This window comes from Drosophila arizonae, chromosome 5 (assembly GCF_054131065.1).
Source record: "Drosophila arizonae isolate 15081-1271.41 chromosome 5, UAZ_ARI_1.0, whole genome shotgun sequence".
Classification (NCBI taxonomy): Eukaryota; Metazoa; Arthropoda; class Insecta; order Diptera; family Drosophilidae; genus Drosophila; species Drosophila arizonae.
In genome coordinates, this window is record NC_142925.1 from 24,534,815 (window position 1) to 24,554,167 (window position 19,353).

Consider the following 19,353-nt stretch of genomic DNA (forward strand, 5'->3'; position numbering starts at 1 on the left):
GCCACAAATAGTCAAAGATAGCTGGCCCGGCAAACGTTGCATTGCCCTCTATATTATTTCTCGGTAAAAAATTGTTGAAAGCTATGTTGTTCAGGTTGGGATACACTCTGATTAATTTATTAATCGGATTTTCATTCAAGCGCCTTGTAAAGGACATTCTTCGTTTTTTGGTCAGGTGCAAGAACAAATAATGCGGATGGTTTGCCAACACGTGAGCTTGCCACGTTCAATTGACCATGAGAAAAACACACATTTTCTAGATTGAGGCCACAAATAGTCAAAGATTGGCCCTGTGACTTGTTGATCGTCATGGCGAAGGCAAGACGAAGCGAGAATTCAAATAAATTCAAAGGGCATATCTTTTGAGATCATCGGAATCCTAGGAATAAGAACTTCCTCATCTTTAAATTTTCCTTTGAGTATCGACGCGTGAATCACATTGCTCATCAGTTTTCTTATCACCAAACGCGTTCCATTGCACAGTTTTGGTTGGTTTAAATTTCTAAGCATGCAAATCTTGGAGAATTGCTCTTTTCATAGCTGTGTTCATTTCTTGACGCCGGTCAAGTTGTTCTTCCATATTGCCCATGAAGTATATTTGCAAGAATTTTTGCTGTGCATCTTCAATAGGTTGCAATGATCCAATGCGATGGCAAATCTGGCCTTGAATCTTTAAATTCAAAGCCATAGTTATAGTTAGATTTACAAACACTTTTTACATAAATCTAACAAACTACATTATTCCAAAATTTTTTTTTTTTTTTATTTTGACAGTCATAGAAAATAACATTTTTAACGTAAATTACCTTAAATGTCGGATTATATCCGTTACCAATAATTTCCGCCCCAAATGAAGTCATTTGAAAACAGGCATTGTATTTTTGAGTGCTCGTTAGAAAATGTCGTGATTCTAGTGTTTCGCCGTAAAGCAGGGAACGCAATGCTCTGGTGGCGAGACCACTAATGGCAATGTCACTTTACCACTAAGGCAGCACAAACCGGGCGTTTCACCAGCAAACTTCAATGCGCCACAATGCTGGCAAACAACGTCCATTGGACCAATGCAAACTAAACGATTCAAGCTGTAATCAATGGTGCAATCATATCGAAACGCTGCTCGATTCAAATCAATCCTTGAACCATTTCTTATTGCCATTTCACGGGCTGCCTCTCTTTGAGAAGCACGAATTAAGGCCCTTCTTCCCTGGGTACTAACGCGGAGCCTTTCTCGGGCGATTTCTCGCTCTTCGTCAGATAATTGACTCGCGCTATTCCGTTGCCTAATTGCATTATGGGTCCGCCGGGAAAGATTAGATCTTCTAGGACGCGGCATTTTTATTAATAGTAATACTGCCCTCGCACAAAACCATATAAATCAATCGAGAAATATAAATATAAATAATTTACACAAATTTATGTTTGAGACAAACAAATACCTGAACTTTCGAGATATTTAGCTTTTGTAAAAGTCCAAAAATATAAAAAGCCAAAAATACACTTTTTAATAATTAACTTTTTTTTTTTAATTTCGAATTTTTAATTTTTTATTTATTTTTGATTAGTCAGGTTTTAATCTTTTGATTTTTTTTTTTAATTTTTTCAGATTTTTGATTTGAAATATTTAGAATGTTTAAAAGTCCAAAAATATAAAAAGCCAAAAATACACTTTTTAATAATTAACTTTTTTTTTTTTTTTTTGAATTTCGAATTTTAAATTTTTTATTTATTTTTTGAACAGTCAGGTTTTAATCTTTTGATTTTTTTTTTTTTTAATTTTTGCAGATTTTTGATTTGAAATATTTTTCTTTTTGATTAGGAAAAAAAATTTTTTTTGTTGAATAGTCTTTTTTTTTTTTTTTTGTTGAATAGTCTGGCCTGCTCGAGGCTGTGCCGTAGACTGACTGACTACATTTGTTTATTTACTTCTACACTATTGTCAAAACTGTCACTGTTACCAAGCCTACTGGGTATAAAAAAAATTTGAACCTTTGGGGAAAAAACCGCGTTTTTCAAGTATTCGGCAAATTTTTTCAGTATTTTTAAGACCCTATACTAAACTCGTTGCGGAGACAAATCCAACAAATCAAAAACCATGAAAATTGGTCCAGCAGATCTCGAGTTATAAGTGCTTGGACACTTTTACACAACTCTCTTTTATATATATAGATAGAAGATGTAATGTAAAAATAATGCCTGAACACTTACATATTTATCGAAGTGTGACAAGAAAGCCAATCACACCATCATAACTAACCTTCATGCCAACCATCTAGAACGAAATTATGCTCAAAAGACAGAGCATTAGCTCTTAGTCCATATCACATATAGCCATATTCTTAGCTTATTTTCTTAACCACACCGCATATTCCATTCATGCTGTGCTGCTCTACAGGGTATCAATTGAAATCTCCTTGTTGGTCACTTTGGGACAGACTGTTGCTGCCCGTGGCTATAGCCTGCTGTTGCATTTACTGGCCACTGTGATTGCGCATCTTTGTCATTGTGCCACTTTGACACAAGTTCAAGCGACAAGGCCGACGAGACTCATAAATTTGTAGCGCTTCGGGCCACGTTAACATTGATTTCTGGCTGTCAACGCGCTGCAAAAGGCCAAATGCCACTAATTTTAATAATAAAGCAGCAGCCAGCGACATCACTGACACATATATACGTATATATAGATCTATATAAATACATATATATTTTTTTTTATATACAAAGCTATTATGTGCGTGAACTGTCGTAAAATGCGGCGCCAACCAGACCAACAACAAAAGTCGAGCACAGCTGCAGTCAACGACTCGGCGACGACCTTAGAGAGCACCGAATGAAATATTTATATAAGATGTATGTGTGTTTCTCTGTGTGTGTGTGTGTGTGTGTGTGTGTGTGTACATTTCCATATAGCATAAAATTCAGGCGAAAATATGTTTGTGGAAATTAAATAATTTATATTGCCATTTGTCTGCATACTTTGCATATTTTCCATTAATGACCCAGAAAAAATAATTGCGGCTAAGACAACAGCCCGAAAAGCGCACGCTGAGATGAAAGGCGAACAGAATGAATTAGAGTAGATGGCCAACATGGAAGACGCCATGTGGTTAGAGAAAGAGTCTCACTAATATTGTGTCTATCTGTGTGTGTGGGTGTGTGTGAGTATTTCAAGGTCAGTGAGAGATAATTGCAGAAGAGATATAGAAACTAAGGAAAACAAAATAATTACAATAATTAAATAGGTAAGTTATACAACTCAAGATATTATTAAATCATTGTGGACTCACCTATTTATATAGTATAATATTTTTAGCGGATTGCGGCCAACCAGCCCGGCTAGCTCAGTCGGTAGAGCATGAGACTCTTAATCTCAGGGTCGTGGGTTCGAGCCCCACGTTGGGCGCAGTACTATATTTTGCCAACTGGAGAATTAGAGTACTTCGAAGTTTGCTGAGCATACAGTTTTAAGTGTAGAAAACAGAGAACCGAAAATACCAATTGCATAATGATTTAATAGGTGACTTTAAGAAATTTAAATTGATTTTTTTTGTTTAATTCCTAATTGTTATTTTAAGAATCTAAGAAGAGGCTTTACTTCATAGCTCAAAAATAACTTGAATAAAAATAAAAAATAAAAATAAAAAATCGATCCTGCCAGGAGTCGAACCTGGAATCTTCTGATCCGTAGTCAGACGCGTTATCCATTGCGCCACAGGACCGCGCTGGCATCTGAAGAATCCGATGTCTATAAAATATTAGACGCATATCAAATACGCTAGACCTTTAATAATGGGCAATCAAATTTATATATACTGTAAATGTGTCTTGAATTATGTTTTATTAACTTGCAAACTCAAATAAATATAATGGAAATATCGACAACCTGTAGAGCCGAAAAACTTGTTTAAAAATTCTAGAGCGAATAAACTTAGTGGCACACATTGAGCTTCCTGCTACGTCGCACGTATAGCAACATGCTGGAAGGCGTCTGGAGCGCACGCCCACATAGAATTGGGGCTAATGGTCCATTGCTGTGTTGCATGCAATGCCCACAGATTCGGTTTATAATTAGCTCCAAAGAAGTTTGGCGCGGTAAACACATTGGCTTTATGTTGCGCCAACAGCACGCAGTCTGCACTCTGCACTCTCCCTTCCCCACTCCGCAGAGCCGCATCAAAATTACAAAATAAGTGAGAAACGTAATTGTAGCAAATGAACGACGAATCAATACCCAGTGACGGGAATTTGATATAAAAGTGATATCCGTAGATAACGGATATATAGACTATGAGGTTTATTACAACAAGTGCTCGACCTGAAGATGTCCGGTACATTCGTAGATTACTTTGCGCCAGTATATGCTTCACATTTGAATTTCAAAATTATAGATAAATCGTATTTCAATCGAGCCTATATTTTCTCCTACAGGTCATCAAAATACAAAAAACGCACGGACAACAGAAACGAAAATTGTTTCGAAAAATGTGCACGAACAATACGAAAATAGCGCCACGAGGCGTTGGCAGCCCGAAATACACATACGAAAAAAGTTCTCCCGAAAGCCTGATTGAAATTGTGAAAAACTAAATATTTTCCGAGCAGTTCAGCGTGCAATGAGCAGCCGTGCGGAGTGCAGCGACAACGAAAATCCGTGTAAAAATGCTATCAAAATATGTGCAAAAAACTGTGCAGCATTGATATGTAAACACTTTTAGAAAACAAATAAAATACACAGCGACGCAAAAAAGAGAGGAGAAGAGGAGAAAATAATAATAGCAACAGAAAAGTATAAAAGTAAATAACAAGCAAAACAATTGTGAATGCAAGGCGCTTGCACTCGCTAAATGATTTCGTGCACACTAAATAACAAACAAAAAGTTGTTTTTCTGATCACGAAAAGCATTTGGACAACGCCTAGCTAAACGGCCGGAAGCAAAATACACCAACAACAAATACTGCAAAACAGGAAAACAAAAACGTGCCGTGTGCGCGATTTTCGATTCGATTTTTAAGTGAAAGACAGCCACACAAAAAAAACAAAAATAAAAAAAAAAAGGAACATTCTATGTGGAGACTGAGCTGAAGTTCGCTCCGTTTAGCGCATTTAAGGGATTTGCATTATTTAAAACAAAGCTCGAGCTGGACTAAAACGTTTGCCTTGGACCAAGTCACTTTAGAGAGTGCATCAAAGCCTCTTGCATTTGCCGGACCTTTTGCAAATCAAAACGTGGCTTAGTGCCACGCCAACCCCTCTGCGACCTTCTCTGGCTCACCTCATCTCTGCTCGCTTCCTGCCGTGGCTTTAAAGCAGTGCCCTCCAGTCGACTCCTGTTCACAGCCGCAAACGCGTCGAAACACGTCGGCAGACAGCGTTGTGTTTATTTGCTTTTGCTGTCCACTCTGGGCTGAAGTCCGACCACATGGCGTATACGCAACGTGTTCTTTTTTTCACTCTCTCCTTCTCTTTGTATTGGCCCGGCTTCGGGCGAGCGGTCGACTATGCTATGCTCTGTCGGCTTAGTTCGTATTGTTGTTTACGTTTTAAAGCAATTTAAGTTGGACGCCTGCAACAAAGCGGCCCAATTAGAACCAGAATGCAGTCCATCTGTAGTTACGAATGCTTACTCCACCTGTCTCTCAATCTTTTCTCTTGTTATACTTCTCTCTCTCTTTTTCTCTCTCTCTCTCTCTCTCTCTCTGCTGTTGCATGTTTCCTTAGGTTTCTTTATCTGCATTACTATGATGACGCATTTATTGGCCGCTCGTCCGGCAATTAAGCATTCTTCCGTCTGATAAGATAGTCAAGCCCACAGGTATTGTGTGGGGGGTGTGTGAGCTTGCTCTTATCGGCCATGATGTTAACCCATATAAATATAGAAAAGCGTAATTTAATTTAATGCGGCCCAGATAATGTGCCTGCTGATGTCTGAAGAACTTTTCAAATATTTATAATTCACACTTGATCTACAAATACAAAGAGAAAGAGACCTTAAACCCCAGCGGATTCAGGAATGTGCGGAATTCGGTAGCTGAGTCTCGTAGCTTCTTATTACAGTCCTACTACTAGACTGCTCTGACTAGATCCAAACTCACATTGGGATAGCATGTTGCTCTAGTCATGATTGTAATCTAGTTCAAAGTTAAGATGATGGACATAAAAACTAGGAAAAGTACACTAAATAACAGTTTTAATTATCTTTGATAGATAATTATCATCATCGTAGGTTTTGATAAAAATATAAAAAAAATAAAATAAAACTTTTACCAATTTTATTAATGCATTTAATTTCACAAGAATGTAAAATAACAACAAAAACAATCGAAATATCAAAATAGTAGTAATATTTATAGTTGATAAGCCAAATTTCAACGAAGGTCAAAAATATAATATAAGCTACTTCCCGAAAGAATAAAGAGAGAAAAAACGTGACACCTGCCCAGAGCGAAAATGCAGCTGACGATGGCAACAAGTTGCGAGTCGGAAAAAACTGGCAGCAGAGAGATTAGAGGCGACTGGGCGGGACAATAGGAAGCAAATACCCGGTAATATTCATGAAAATATATAGAGATGCATATATAAACACATAACTAGACGGCAACTAGGTGGGCAAAAACTTGGCAAAGAAAAAAACGATATATAAAAAGTTTACACACTACAAAAATGTGCTAAGCGGCAGTAGGGAAAATCATTTTCATTCGCTTACCACATGGAAGCCGCAAAAAGAGAGAGAGACGGAGAGAGAAAGAGACCGAGCAGCAAACAAATTGTTTTGCAATTTATTTTTATAACTAAACAGGCAAAGATACCGATAAAGATACAGATAGAACTACAGAGCAGCAGCAACTAGTGTATTTGTATCTTTCCCTTTTCAATTTTTTTTATATGTGATTTATTTATAAATAGAAAAACGCTCGCGAGTGCTGGCGCTGGCACTGGCACTGGGCTAGCCTGAGAAACTCGGAGACTCGAGTCAGAGTCGAGTCGATCGGCGACAAGTCGTACCGGCCCCTTCGCATTGCCTGCCCCTGCTGCCTGCCAGGCTGCCAGCTATCAGGCAAAACACATTTATAATTGAGCGCCCAAGAGCGCAACACACATAGGCAATAACCAAAAGCAAAAAGCCAAAAGCAAAAGCAAAAGCGAAAAGCGAAAAGCGAAAAGCAACAAAAGAACAGAAATTATTGGCAACGCGAAGCCCCAAATCAAATAATGTGGCGCAGGCCAAAAACAGTTTGATGCTAAACGCTCGCTCGCGATGACGATGACACAATAGCACGCAATCAAAAGGCAGCCTCAGCCCCAGCCACAGCCACAGCCACAACCCGAAGCAGTTCAAAGAAATAACCCAGAAAGTTAGCTACAATTATTTTGCTAATATTACGCATACGCAACGTGTATCGATCAACAAGTCAGGCAGAAATATAAAGTATCCCAAATAATCCTGTGTCATTTCGTCTAAGTGCGTAGCAGAACCACAAATAAACGAGAACAACAAATAACAACGTAAATAACATCAAAACAACAAAATCTCTCGCTGTGAAGTGAAGTTCTGTCAAAAGAAAAAATCATTTATTTTTGCCACAACGCAAAAACGAAATGTTTTGTGTTATAAAAAGAAATTTGTACGAAATATTATAGATACCAGCAAAAAGCTTCGAAGTGTGTGCAAACAAAAAACGCTCATAAATATATAGAAAATATATATTGAATATATCTATACCTACATACACCAACATATACCTACATATTTATTGTAAAGTACAAGCCGCCAAGACGGGCACTCGTCTACGTGAACCCAGCGCCAAGGGACGCAGCCAGAGGAAAATGATCTACATAGATGACTCAGAGCCGGAAGGCGGTAAGTCACTGAACTAAATACGTTAGTTACCAACTAATTGAAGGAATAATACTCGTACATACATATATGTGGCATAGTTGAAGTGAGATATTAAAACAAGAACACTACGCCTATGTATATCAGTGTATCAGTGACAAGTGATAAATGATAAGATAAGGTCTGGCGTTTCACCTTAAAAATATCTAACTATATATATGATGCATATACATGTATGTATGTATATAGTTGTACCCATGTGCACCTATCTGCTGATATGCCGGCAAGTATACGACTCTGATAACAGCTGTAAATTGGGCATTAAAAAGCTTTTACAACACTTCTCGAATAGTTTATAGCGGACAATAATTTATAGAATCTACGGCGTATGGATTTTATCTGTTCAACTTGGGACAGCCCAGCATTATGCGTATTCTATTTAAAGCCTCAGACTGATTGTTGTCTCTGATAAGCGAAGATCAAGGTCAATCGGCAAAGTACGTAAAGTTAATAATAACTGTTTCTCTTTATGTACAATTACATAAATATTAATAGTATTCCATATGATTTTAAAGATTTGAATAGCATAATAACGAAATAATTCTGTCTAAGGAACAACAACTTAGTAGACTGATTCACTGATTTCAGGCATAATAATTAAGGCCGAAAATTATTGATATTTTGATTAGGGTGAGCCTCTTGGGGCTTTCCAATTCATAGTTTGCCATTAGTTCATAATGCATATGTCGAAGTCGGACGTTTCTCGAAATCTTCCAAAAAGTTAAGATTCCAGAGCCATGTGGATAAAAAATTTTACTTTCTTATTTACCAGACTCAATTATATCGATTTTGGGTTAACATAATTATATCGAGTGCAACTTCCGAACTTATTTGACACCAAACAGTTGACTTGAAATAATAATAAACAATAGCTGTGCTTTCTCTTTTCCTTCATATTCGTTGGGGGGTTTCCGATTACTCGTCAAGGTCACAAAATAAATCGACAGTCCATAAAAAAGATAAGAAATATTTAAGTTCTTAATCAAACAAAATTCTTATAGAGTAAAACTACATTACTGAAAAGAAAATATCTTTGCTAAATTTGGTCTTTTTTCTTTGCGGACGGCTGAAAAGAATAACGGAAACTTCTATCCATTCATTGCAACCCTTGATATGAAGCTAACAAGGCAACAAACGGCACATAGACAAATCAAATCAAGGCAAATCTATAGATTAGCAGCTGTTCCATTTCGGGCCCATTGGCAGTTTAGATATCGCCTCCAAACTACGCTTTAATATAGGTCTACGATGCAATAAACATATGTGCGCCATGATGCAAAACATTAACTTTTATGCTCAGATAAACGTCAAAAGCCGAAAGCAAACAACATCGAAATATCTGTAAAAATCAAACGAAAATAATTCGAGCAAAAGCAAAACAGAAGACAAAATACAGAACAAATGCTTAAACGATTTACAGCCAATGCGGCTCAGCTACCAAATGGCCAAGGCTTTTAAAAATACATGAATTTCAATAAAAAACGACAATGGAGCCGGCAGACAACAAAAAACGAGCAGAGGAAAAGGGTCCATAGATAAGAAGGGCTCTGATCAGGAAACGTTTGCGCCGCCATTTTCATTGTCAGAAACAATAAATTTCACGCATAAAACACTGAAAGCAAATGGTATTCACTTTGCTTTTTTCGCTCATTTTTTGGCATTCATATTAAAGTTTGGGCGCTGGCAACGAAAAGGCGCTGAAGGATAAACGTCAAACGTAAATTCAAAGGGGGAAAGGGGGTCGTCGGTATGCGCAAGTGTAACTACAGTGGCTCAGCTTTGAAATTTCACACTGGCTTAGAAACCGAAGACAATGTCAGGCTGACTCAAACGGAAACGGAAGTGTCAAGTAGTTGGATGAGCGGCACAACAGAAAACGGAAGAGACGGGAAAGAGGGAGAAGAGAGAGATGGAGAGAGAGAGAGAGAGAGGCGCAAGTAGAGGAGAGACAGATTGTGAGACAAAAGTCAGGCTGAATAAAGGCAAAAGCGTGTAGCTTGAAAAATGGTAAGCGCGAAGCAATTTGAAAAATGAAAGGGCCAACGGGTTAAAATCAGACGAGTATGAGCATTGTAGGCACTAACTAACGACTAGAAATACCCTATACATCATGCAATATTATATTTTTGCTGTAATCTAGAGAGTAGATGCTGTTGATGCCGAAGCAACACTAACTAGACAATATTGTGATATAATTAAATCATTTTAATAACAATTATTCAATATATTTGATAAATGTTTCAAGCTTTTAGATTTAGGTACATATTTCCCTTAAGATTCTAATGATGATAGTCATAGTCATATCGCTCAACCAAAAACACATTTCCGCTTATATTACTTGATACTCCCTAATCATCAGCTGGCAGAGGGTATCTTGACTGCGGTACGTGTGTTTGCGTTGGCTTTTGCGTTATTTTTATTTTTTGTTGTCGCTGGGAAGGGGTGTGACCGCACACGGGTGTCGTGATTTACTGTTGGGCAACCTCACAACGCCTGCGTCACGCCCACAAGCCAGGCACAGGCAAAAAAAAAAAGGTTTTACACTGCGGCGGCTCGATTTCCCAGGCTGTTTTCTCAAATTGGCAAATAACAACAAACGGAAATACTTTTGCTACAGGTATGAAGAACCTGAACCCTTTTCTGAGTATGTAGGTGTGTGCGCGTGTGTGTTGGCAAATTGCAAAGTTTTTATTTGTCACCTTTGTGTGTGTGTGTGTGTGTGTGTGTGTGTGTGTGGGACAGAGTGCGTGTAGGCTGTTGTCACAGCTGAATTATGTGCTAATGGTGCGAAAGCTGATTTCTCAATTTCCGATTGGGGACACTGTCCGTTAGCCAAATAATCTCGGCAAGCTCTTCCAAGCTCTCCTTAAATTAGGTCCGCTCAAAAATGAAAAACGAAGCGGAAATAGAAATGAATGTATGTATATATTTGAGCGGAAATTGCCAAACCACGCAGGGAAATTCATTAAAAAATGAATAAACATAAAATACTTTAAATAAATCAAATTTTATAAATGATTTAAAAGCTCTGCCAGTACTTCATATTTACTTTATGAATCGCTGGTTTAGTCTGCTAAATACACAATTTATGTATTCAATTGCTATATCAGCGCCAACTCAAACAAATTGCCACCGAGCTAGATGCTATAGTATACACAATATTTTCGTACATACTGTTTTTTGTTTAAACATTTAAAAACACGCAGACAGCAGCCGACAAAAAATGCATAAAAATACTGGCCAACGAGCGCCTCGTGTGTTGGCGTCATGTATTGCGCACAAATATTCGTATATGTAGCTAAGAGATATTCGGGACACAGTAAAGTCTATCTATTGTAGATGGCAAACTCAAGCATTATATTGCTTATAAAACGGGAGAAATCAAATATATTTTCAGCATTATTTAAGCGTATATTTCATTGTTGTGTGTATTTCCACTGCAATTTACCCACTTCAAGTCAAATTCTCACAGTATTTATGCAAATTGGGTTTGTTCTCCAATTGTCAGAGTCCCATGCCACATTCATCGCACCGCATATGCAACCACATCTAACAAGCTCGTCATCATTCATGCTTGAACAATTTGACTTCACACCACATTTGAGGTCACGTCATACCGATTCTTAATCATTCTCCATTTTCTTCATCATTTTTGAACTATTCTCACACACGCTTCGACTCGTATTTATGTTAATTAAATCCTGTTTAGCTTTAATTAAAAGTTAACAGATGAAAATAGTCGATTTCTCATGTAACGAGTATTTACTGTAGGGCGATAGATATTTCATATTTTTTACGCGTTTGCCGCACAAATATGAAAATCATTTATATTTTTCTATTAATTTTTGTGTGCTTCCAAGGTGAATGTAAAACAAACAAACACACAGTCACACACACACATATATATATATATATATATATATATATATATATATATATATATAATATAAATATATACACAACTTTTCACGTCTTGTCTTTAAGCTATTCCCAGCTAGCAGCGCAGATGAGCGCAAACTGAAAAGCAGTAGCACATATACATCTACATATACACTCACACACACACATACTTGTGCCGACAACACACATGCATGTATTTTTATATACATATATAATTGAGATAAATTTATTTTACGTCGCATTTCATGTTGAAGGTCGTTCGTTGATATTCACTTCATTTGACGTTGCAAATTCCTTGCGACTGTCTCATGCCGCGTTCTTTTCCATCGTATTTGGGGCTTGCACATTTTACGCTAATGATCAACAAATTTGCAATAGTTGCACAATATTCCCCATATAGATATGTATTTAGTGTAATTTGTCGAAATGTCAATTAATTAGATAAATTTATGCAACGACCAATTGGATATTTTCTTCCTGCTTTGGCTGCACTTCCCTCGTGATTCGCTTTGCCATTTAGCAGATCTTCGTCTTTGATTGAATTTTCGGGTATTTTTTGTTTTCTCTTGTTTGGCTAAATACATGCAGATTGGTTATTTAAAAACTGAATGAACGTGCTTATGTCTGTGTGTCGCTGTGCGCCGAAAAATTGGCCAGAAACCAAGTTTCATGAATCCTCCCACGTTTCTCTCTCCGCGATTGACAATGGAGGTACGCGGATATTTTTTTTTTTTATTTTCTGTTAATTTTAGCAGTGAATAAAAATCTTTGTAAAAGCACAACTTGTATAAAGCATGCTGTAGAAACAATAGAATATATAAATTTGAACTTGAAATTGATAATAAAAATCATGAAATTATTTTAACCTATATAAATTATATATATCAAGTATTTATTAGTAAAAAATAATAATAATATATTTTATATACACACAAAATACTTAAATAATTAAGTAGGAATTTGATTAAGATTTTATTAAATATATTAATATATTGATGTCACAAAAAATTGTTTACCAGATGGAAATAATGTGTTTGGACTTCGTCTTAAAAATATTTAGTGAATTATTTTTATATATACTAGTTTAATAAAGGCCATTGGCAAACATATTTTGCTAGAAACACATTAACAATAAAATGTAATCACTGCGTATACGTAATATCGAAGGCAATGGCTTTAAAGCCAACTGCTCTTAAGCATATTCAAATGTTTATCGTTGTAAGCAATTGAACTGTTGTTTGTAACAGTACTTTGAGTAGAATCCAAACACGTACTGCAGAACAGAGCAGAGCCCAGTACAGCTATCCAATATCCATTTTCATATAGCATATATGTATGTATACATATGTCTACGTATATGTATATGGATGCATATATGAAACAGAAGCCAATACCATTTTCCTTTTTTCACGCTGTTTCTCTGCAATTTTATTTAAATTTTTAATGCTCAAGTATCTGGCGACTGTCTGAGCCGCAGCTGCAGGTGGAACAACAGCAGCCGCACCGCCAATAACAACAACAGCAACAATAAGAAGAAGAATAACAAATACAATAACAGCCAACAACAGCAGCAGCAACATTAAAATTGCAGACAAGGCGTGAGTGCATGCATATATGTACATATGTATGTCTGTTTGTATACATATATGTTTGTCCGTGTGTTTGTGTATGCCTATACGACTCTATAACGCATACGCCATGTGGTGCACAGGCAGCAAACCGGAGCGACTGGCAGACTAAGCTAAAGAGCTGAGCACTCGAAGAGAATTCAGAGAGACAGAGAGAGAGAGAGAGAGAGAGAGAGAGATGGAAAGATAGAGAAAGATAAAGAGAGAGCGAGCTTAGCGCGTGCTAAGCAAATTAAAATTGCAATTTAATGTATTGCAGGCAGAGCGACCAGAAATCTTGTTAAGATTGCATTTGGCAAATGCAAACAGAGACAAGCATAATAAATATATTTATATGTATGTATGTATGTGTCTGAGTGTGTGTGCGTATATGCATAAGCATTGGAAACTCAATTTTCATGCACACACATTTTCGCGCCAAAATGCCAAACTGACAAACTGCAATTTCCATACTGCAAACATTGATGTCGCCAATGTGGCCAATATTGTTGTTGTTGTTGTTACTGCTGTCAGCTTAGACAGTACTCTAGCTTCGCAAAAATAATCGAAATTATGTAAATACCTGCGCGCTGCTCTCATTTGTTTTATTTATTGCAACTCGCCAGCTCCCGATGCTCTGCGCCCAGCGCTCAGCGCTTTGGCCCAAACATTTCGGCGCTCAGCTGCGCATTCGATATGCAATGCGAATTTCCATTTCCCCTCCCTTGTTGCAATTTGGGTGCAACATTGTGAATTGCAACAAGCGAAAAAACTTGTGGCAGCTTTGATAAATTGCAACATTGACCGCGTCGCGCCTCACCCCGCCGCGCCGCTAATCAGCTAACGCCATTGCGTAAACGCAGCGAGGGCCCGCCTCAAGGGCTGCAGGGCACCAGAATCCCGATGGGCATGGCCTCTGTTTGTGTTTACACTAAAAGCTGGTTAATTATTGTCGAATTATTGCAAATCGCGCACGTTATTTAATTGCCTTTGGGCCAGTTGCGCTGGATTGGATTGGACATGTAATAAGGGCTGGAGTGCTTCCAGTTTGTTTTCACATTTGTCTCTGTTAACTCGCCATCCATTCGCCCTGATACAACCGGCGCTCACTGCCCATTAATTTCGAGTGCTGTTCAAATTAAATGCAATGCCAAATATCTGATGGCCAGAGTGCCCGAGTAACTGAGTAACTCAGCAACTGAGCAGCTGAGTAGCTGAGTGTAGCTGAATGTGTATCGGGTGGCTCATATAATGCGCTTTACCGCTGAGTTATGACCCTTCTCTGCGGTCACGGCTCGCCAGTTGCTCTGGGTTATAAAAGTTGCTCTTTAATATAAACATTTGCAGCAGTTGCTTCGCTTCATTCCTTAAATCTCTTATATTTTACTTCAAGTGAGAGCAATTTGTTGTAGAACTTTTAATGAGTACTGCTGGCTTATAGTGCTATCAATTCCTTTTATGGAATACGCTTAATGCACGCACAAATGTTATCACTTTGCTTTATAATTGAACACCTTTAAGCTGTAACCGTAAAATTGTGTTTGAAAAAACATTCCCAATTAAATATTTCATTAAAGTGCAACGAATCTAAATTTCATACATATTTAATAAGTATAATATTAAATTATACTTAAATATAATTTACAATTAAAAAGTTAAAAAAAAAAAAACAATTATTGTCATGTTTTATTGAGGATATGAATCTAGATTCAATAAACAAATATTATCTGAGTATATAATTCTAGATTCCATATTTTCATATATAAATTCGTATTCTTTTTAATGTCCCTCCCTAAGCAAGTTGTAATATTTCATTTTTAAAGCCTTACGTAATTTATATTCTTCCTGTCTGTTTTTCCAACTGCATCTAAAGCAATAAAATATAATTTGAATATTAGATTTGTTGGTCTCCAGCCACTCACTCGCCTAAATTGAATTAAGCTCTGGTAAACGCTTTAAGATGTCCCAGCACTTCGTGCCAGTCAGCCAGTCGTGTCATTGGCTGCAGTCTGTTGAATATTTGAGTGATTGCAGTGAGCGTATTGTATAAATAACCTCAACACCATTAGATTGTCAAGATGTGTGTGTGTGTGTGTGTGTATGTGTGTGTGGTGTGTATTGGTTGGCACACGTAGCTAGACACTGCAAACTTTATTTAGAGATGTCAAACTGTCGTTCAACGTGGACACTTCACAGTGTCCAGGCAGTCCGTGGGGAAGACTGGGAAGAAATCGTGTTCCGGCCCCTGCCCCCCTCTGCTCCAGCAGTCGCAGCCAGTCAGCCATTCAGGCATTCAGCCAGTCAGCAGTAAATAAAGCGTTAAATTTTAACAAATTGTTGTCAGTTGCGCGTGCGAACATGTGCCAGATGCTGACCCCACAGACACACACACTCACACACACATATTGATCCCGAAGCTGTCATTGAATCGATGGCTTTTCAATTACCTCATTTCCGCGTACGTATGTAACTAAAAACCAGTATCTTGATTAATTGTTTTGTTTGTGCCCTGTGCGGCGGCACGTTAATTGATTTATCTTGCTGCCCCACGCAGCAAATTCGACCAAATTGTCGGCCATTTCAGCACAGCCGCACATGCACTTCCGTTGGCGTTAGCCGCCATTTTTGGCCAAATAGTTCGTTGTTCACAGTTGATATTAGATTATGCCTAAAATTCAATTCAATTCAATTTGAGTGCAAATATGTGTTCGCTAATGTTTGCCTTCGCTTTTAAAGCAGCCACACACACACAACGCCAACCAACACACACACACATACTACACTCGTCTGCCTCTTCTTTTGATTCTCGACGTCCGTTGGCCTAAAACTTGCCCATGTCTGTTGCCTGTTCGCCAGCATTCATTTCTTTTTGTTGTGGCTGCGGCTGCGGCTGTGGCTTGCTTTTCCTTTTTGCTGTTGCTCTTGCTTTTGTTGTTGCTTTTGCTGTTGCTGCTGGGCTGCTGTGCCTTTTGGCCGCGTTGCCTTCTTTTCAAGTGGTTTTCCGTTTTATGGGCGGCGGCGGAAATGTGCGACGGCAGATAAGTGAATGCGATGCCAACGCACAAGCCTAATTAGCAGCCGCCAATTCGGTCACTACAAAAGTTGAGAAAATATATATTCAAACCGAAATCCAATATTCAAGTAAAAAGCGAGTGCAGAGGAAAGATAAAACTAAAATAATTTAAAATATAAATAAAACATTTCACGCAATGATTGATTTATTTCAATATGTGAAGAAAATAATATAAAATGGATATATGTATATATATATATTGTCTATATGTATATATAGCATAATATATAGATATTTCGTCAATGTTTGGTCATTTAAATCACAATCATTTATAAAATGAAATCAAGCTTAAAGCGTATAAAGTCGGAAATTAAATTAACTCAATTTTGAATATATTTTTGCTATCTCTTTCGTACAGGATTTTATTAAATTTCAAATAATGTTGATTGATGCGAATTTTGAACAGAGACGAACATCAGCTCAACAAGCTGAGAAAACGAATATTTTAAATACTGTCAGTGGAAAAGCAAACAATAAGAAATCTCAAATTGAACAAGAATATAAAATGTTAATTAAAATTCCTCTAAATAATTAATTAATGGCCGCCCAAAATGAAGTGAGCTGATGTTTTGTGGTCGTGTGAGCGCTGGTTCAGCAACCGCGCAATGCGCCAGGTAACTGAACTTCTGCGTAAAGCAAACCATCAGCATTTTAGCTTTGAGTTTCGCAGCTTTGATATTTATGCTTATAGCGCTTGCTTGTGAAATTCCGAAAATCATGATGCAACAACATAACCTTTTATTAATTAACCTGAGCTGCAACATTTCATTGCAAATTATGGTTCAAGAGCGCCGACCGACAACCACAACAAGGACCAAGTACAAAAAAAAAAAACGCTCCGAAACAGCTTTCAGCCGCAGCACCGTTAATTCCCCCATTTGATGCCGCTGCTGCTGCTGCTGGCAGGTATCATAACGGCTATGTGTGTGAGATTGTACAGCATGGCGTATGCGTGTCATAAATTAATACGCTTTGCGCTGGTCACCGCAAACGCCAATAATTAACTAAGCGCCAGCCCGTTGGCTTCATTGGCAAAATGTTGCCACCTGGCTGGCTGTTATGGTAACGAGCTGCACGTTGCACGTTTGGCTGCTTGGCTGCTTGGCTGCGTGAAGCGCAAGTCATTAGCAGGAGGCAGACAACAGCAAATGGCAAATGGCAAATGGCAAATCGCAAATGGCGAATGGCATACGTAGCGCTTGGCAGAAGGTAGCTCATTAAATTAATTAAACGCTATCTAAAGGCGACGCGAAATCGTGAATGCATTGCTGCCACCTGCATATTATTTAGGCATTGCACATGCAACGCTTAACATTTGTCGCAGCTGCAGCGTTTTGTTGCAACTTAGCTAAACAAACTTTTAATGAGTTCACTGCGTCGCCACATCTTTGCCGCGTCTCGAATACTGTCTGACACACAGAACCGAGTGTCTCCTTCTCACTCTCCCTACCTTTCTCTCACCCTCTCATTCGCTCTCTTTCCATCTATCTCTCTGTGGCTGTGGCTATAGCCAAACGACGTATCGCATACATCGTTAGAGAGCCTTAAAATTGTTTTGCATTTTCTATGAGAGCGGAACGTCTAGTTAAGGAACCCGCTATATCTACAGCTCCTGTTGCTGACATGACAAAAAATTAAAAAAAGAAATCAGCTATGTAGGAGAATAAAGAAGGATTCGATGAACGAAATGTAAATACTCTGCAAATATGTACTCGAAAATACTCAATTAAATGTTTAACTATGTATATGTAGACATGGTTCTAGTCGAAACACTTATGCATCTGAAATTAATTTGAGCTATTTGCTTCACTCTTAAACAGAATATACGAATAAATTGACTAACTGAAATGTTGCCTCCATTATAAAAGTTGAGCTCACATTTCATAATGAAGATCGACGGGCGTAGACTTATAAATCACTGAGGAGATATACAGATATACCTTAAATGGTCTCAACTGAAATGCATTTCCTTCTTTTTTAACTAACGGTTTGACACAGATCGAAATAAATACAATCTCTGACCCGTTCCGAAAATGCACATCACAATCATTGTGATTTGTGAATTCAGAATAGCCACTGCAAGGGTATACAAAAAAGTGCAGTGATTGCAGCTGAAGAGCTAAAGCTGATGGAGATGGTATTGCAAGTGGAGTCAGAGAGGGAGGCACAGACGAAGCTGGAGGCAGGAGATGAGGAGGGAACTCTCTTGTGTTTATCTTTTGCAGCTGTCAGCTGGCCCTTTGCATCCATCTTGTGTGGCCTGTACGTCTGCGTCTGTCGCCTGTCTCCTGTCTCCAGTCTCCATTCGGCTGTCGGTTGTCGGTTGTCGGTTGTAGGGCCATGTTGAGCCATTGTTGAACCATTGTTGAACTTTGAAATTGCCTTGAAATTGCTGTGCTCACATCAATCAATTAGCGCTGGCCCCGTTTGCCAGCATGTAGACAGCACTTTCAGCTGATTTAAATTTTATGGCACTCTGCTTAAAGCGCTCAAAACTTTGCCAACTTTGCTACCCACATACACATACACTGAATTGAAAGGAAAAAGAGGAAGCACACACACACGCACACGCATAGACAGCGCTGATTATACATAAGCGCGAAATATGCACACGCCCAGCGCCTCAGAGCGCGCGCGTAATGAATGTGTAAAGGGTTAGCTAAACATCGTGTGAGTGCGCATAGAAATAAGACGCCACAAAAGCGCTTGCACCAGTCGGTGGGCGGCTCTCTGGGGCATGCCACAGCCGCATAAAGTGTTTGGTAAAAAACAATTTAAGAAATGTGCGCGCCAGAAATGCTTTTAGACCAATGCCTTTGTCAGCCGGCGCACATGGCGTATGCGTGTTTCATACGTCCGCCCCTGAATTAAACAGCTTAAT

General features: G+C 38.3%; 1 protein-coding gene, 1 long non-coding RNA gene and 2 other non-coding genes across 9 annotated transcripts in view; 2 read left to right on the forward strand and 2 right to left on the reverse strand.

Annotated features, from left to right (window-relative positions):
- Positions 1-86: 86 nt before the first annotated feature.
- LOC149268843 (uncharacterized) lies at positions 87-4,426 on the reverse strand. The gene is made up of 2 exons (XR_016270679.1): positions 1,437-4,426; positions 87-1,350 (listed from the first exon to the last, which is right to left on the reverse strand). It is a non-coding gene; the product is annotated as an uncharacterized LOC149268843 (long non-coding RNA).
- Positions 3,328-3,400, forward strand: TRNAK-CUU (transfer RNA lysine (anticodon CUU)). Its single transcript has one exon. It is a non-coding gene; the product is annotated as a tRNA-Lys (tRNA).
- On the reverse strand, positions 3,644-3,716 carry TRNAR-ACG (transfer RNA arginine (anticodon ACG)). Its single transcript has one exon. It is a non-coding gene; the product is annotated as a tRNA-Arg (tRNA).
- A 105-nt stretch (positions 4,427-4,531) lies between the features above and the next one.
- Positions 4,532-19,353, forward strand: part of sqa (spaghetti-squash activator) — a 32,390-nt gene continuing 17,568 nt past the window's right edge. Inside the window, exons 1-2 of one of the 6 annotated variants that reach the window (XM_089472222.1) lie at positions 4,532-4,650; positions 7,637-7,856. In XM_089472222.1, coding sequence (XP_089328348.1) covers positions 7,823-7,856 — 34 coding nt within the window. In that variant the 5' untranslated portion in view covers positions 4,532-4,650; positions 7,637-7,822. Of the gene's footprint in view, positions 4,792-6,901; positions 7,857-7,914; positions 9,900-19,353 lie in introns of those variants that run through there. The other 5 variants (XM_089472219.1, XM_018012842.2, XM_089472220.1 and 2 more) reach the window with 5 other exon arrangements.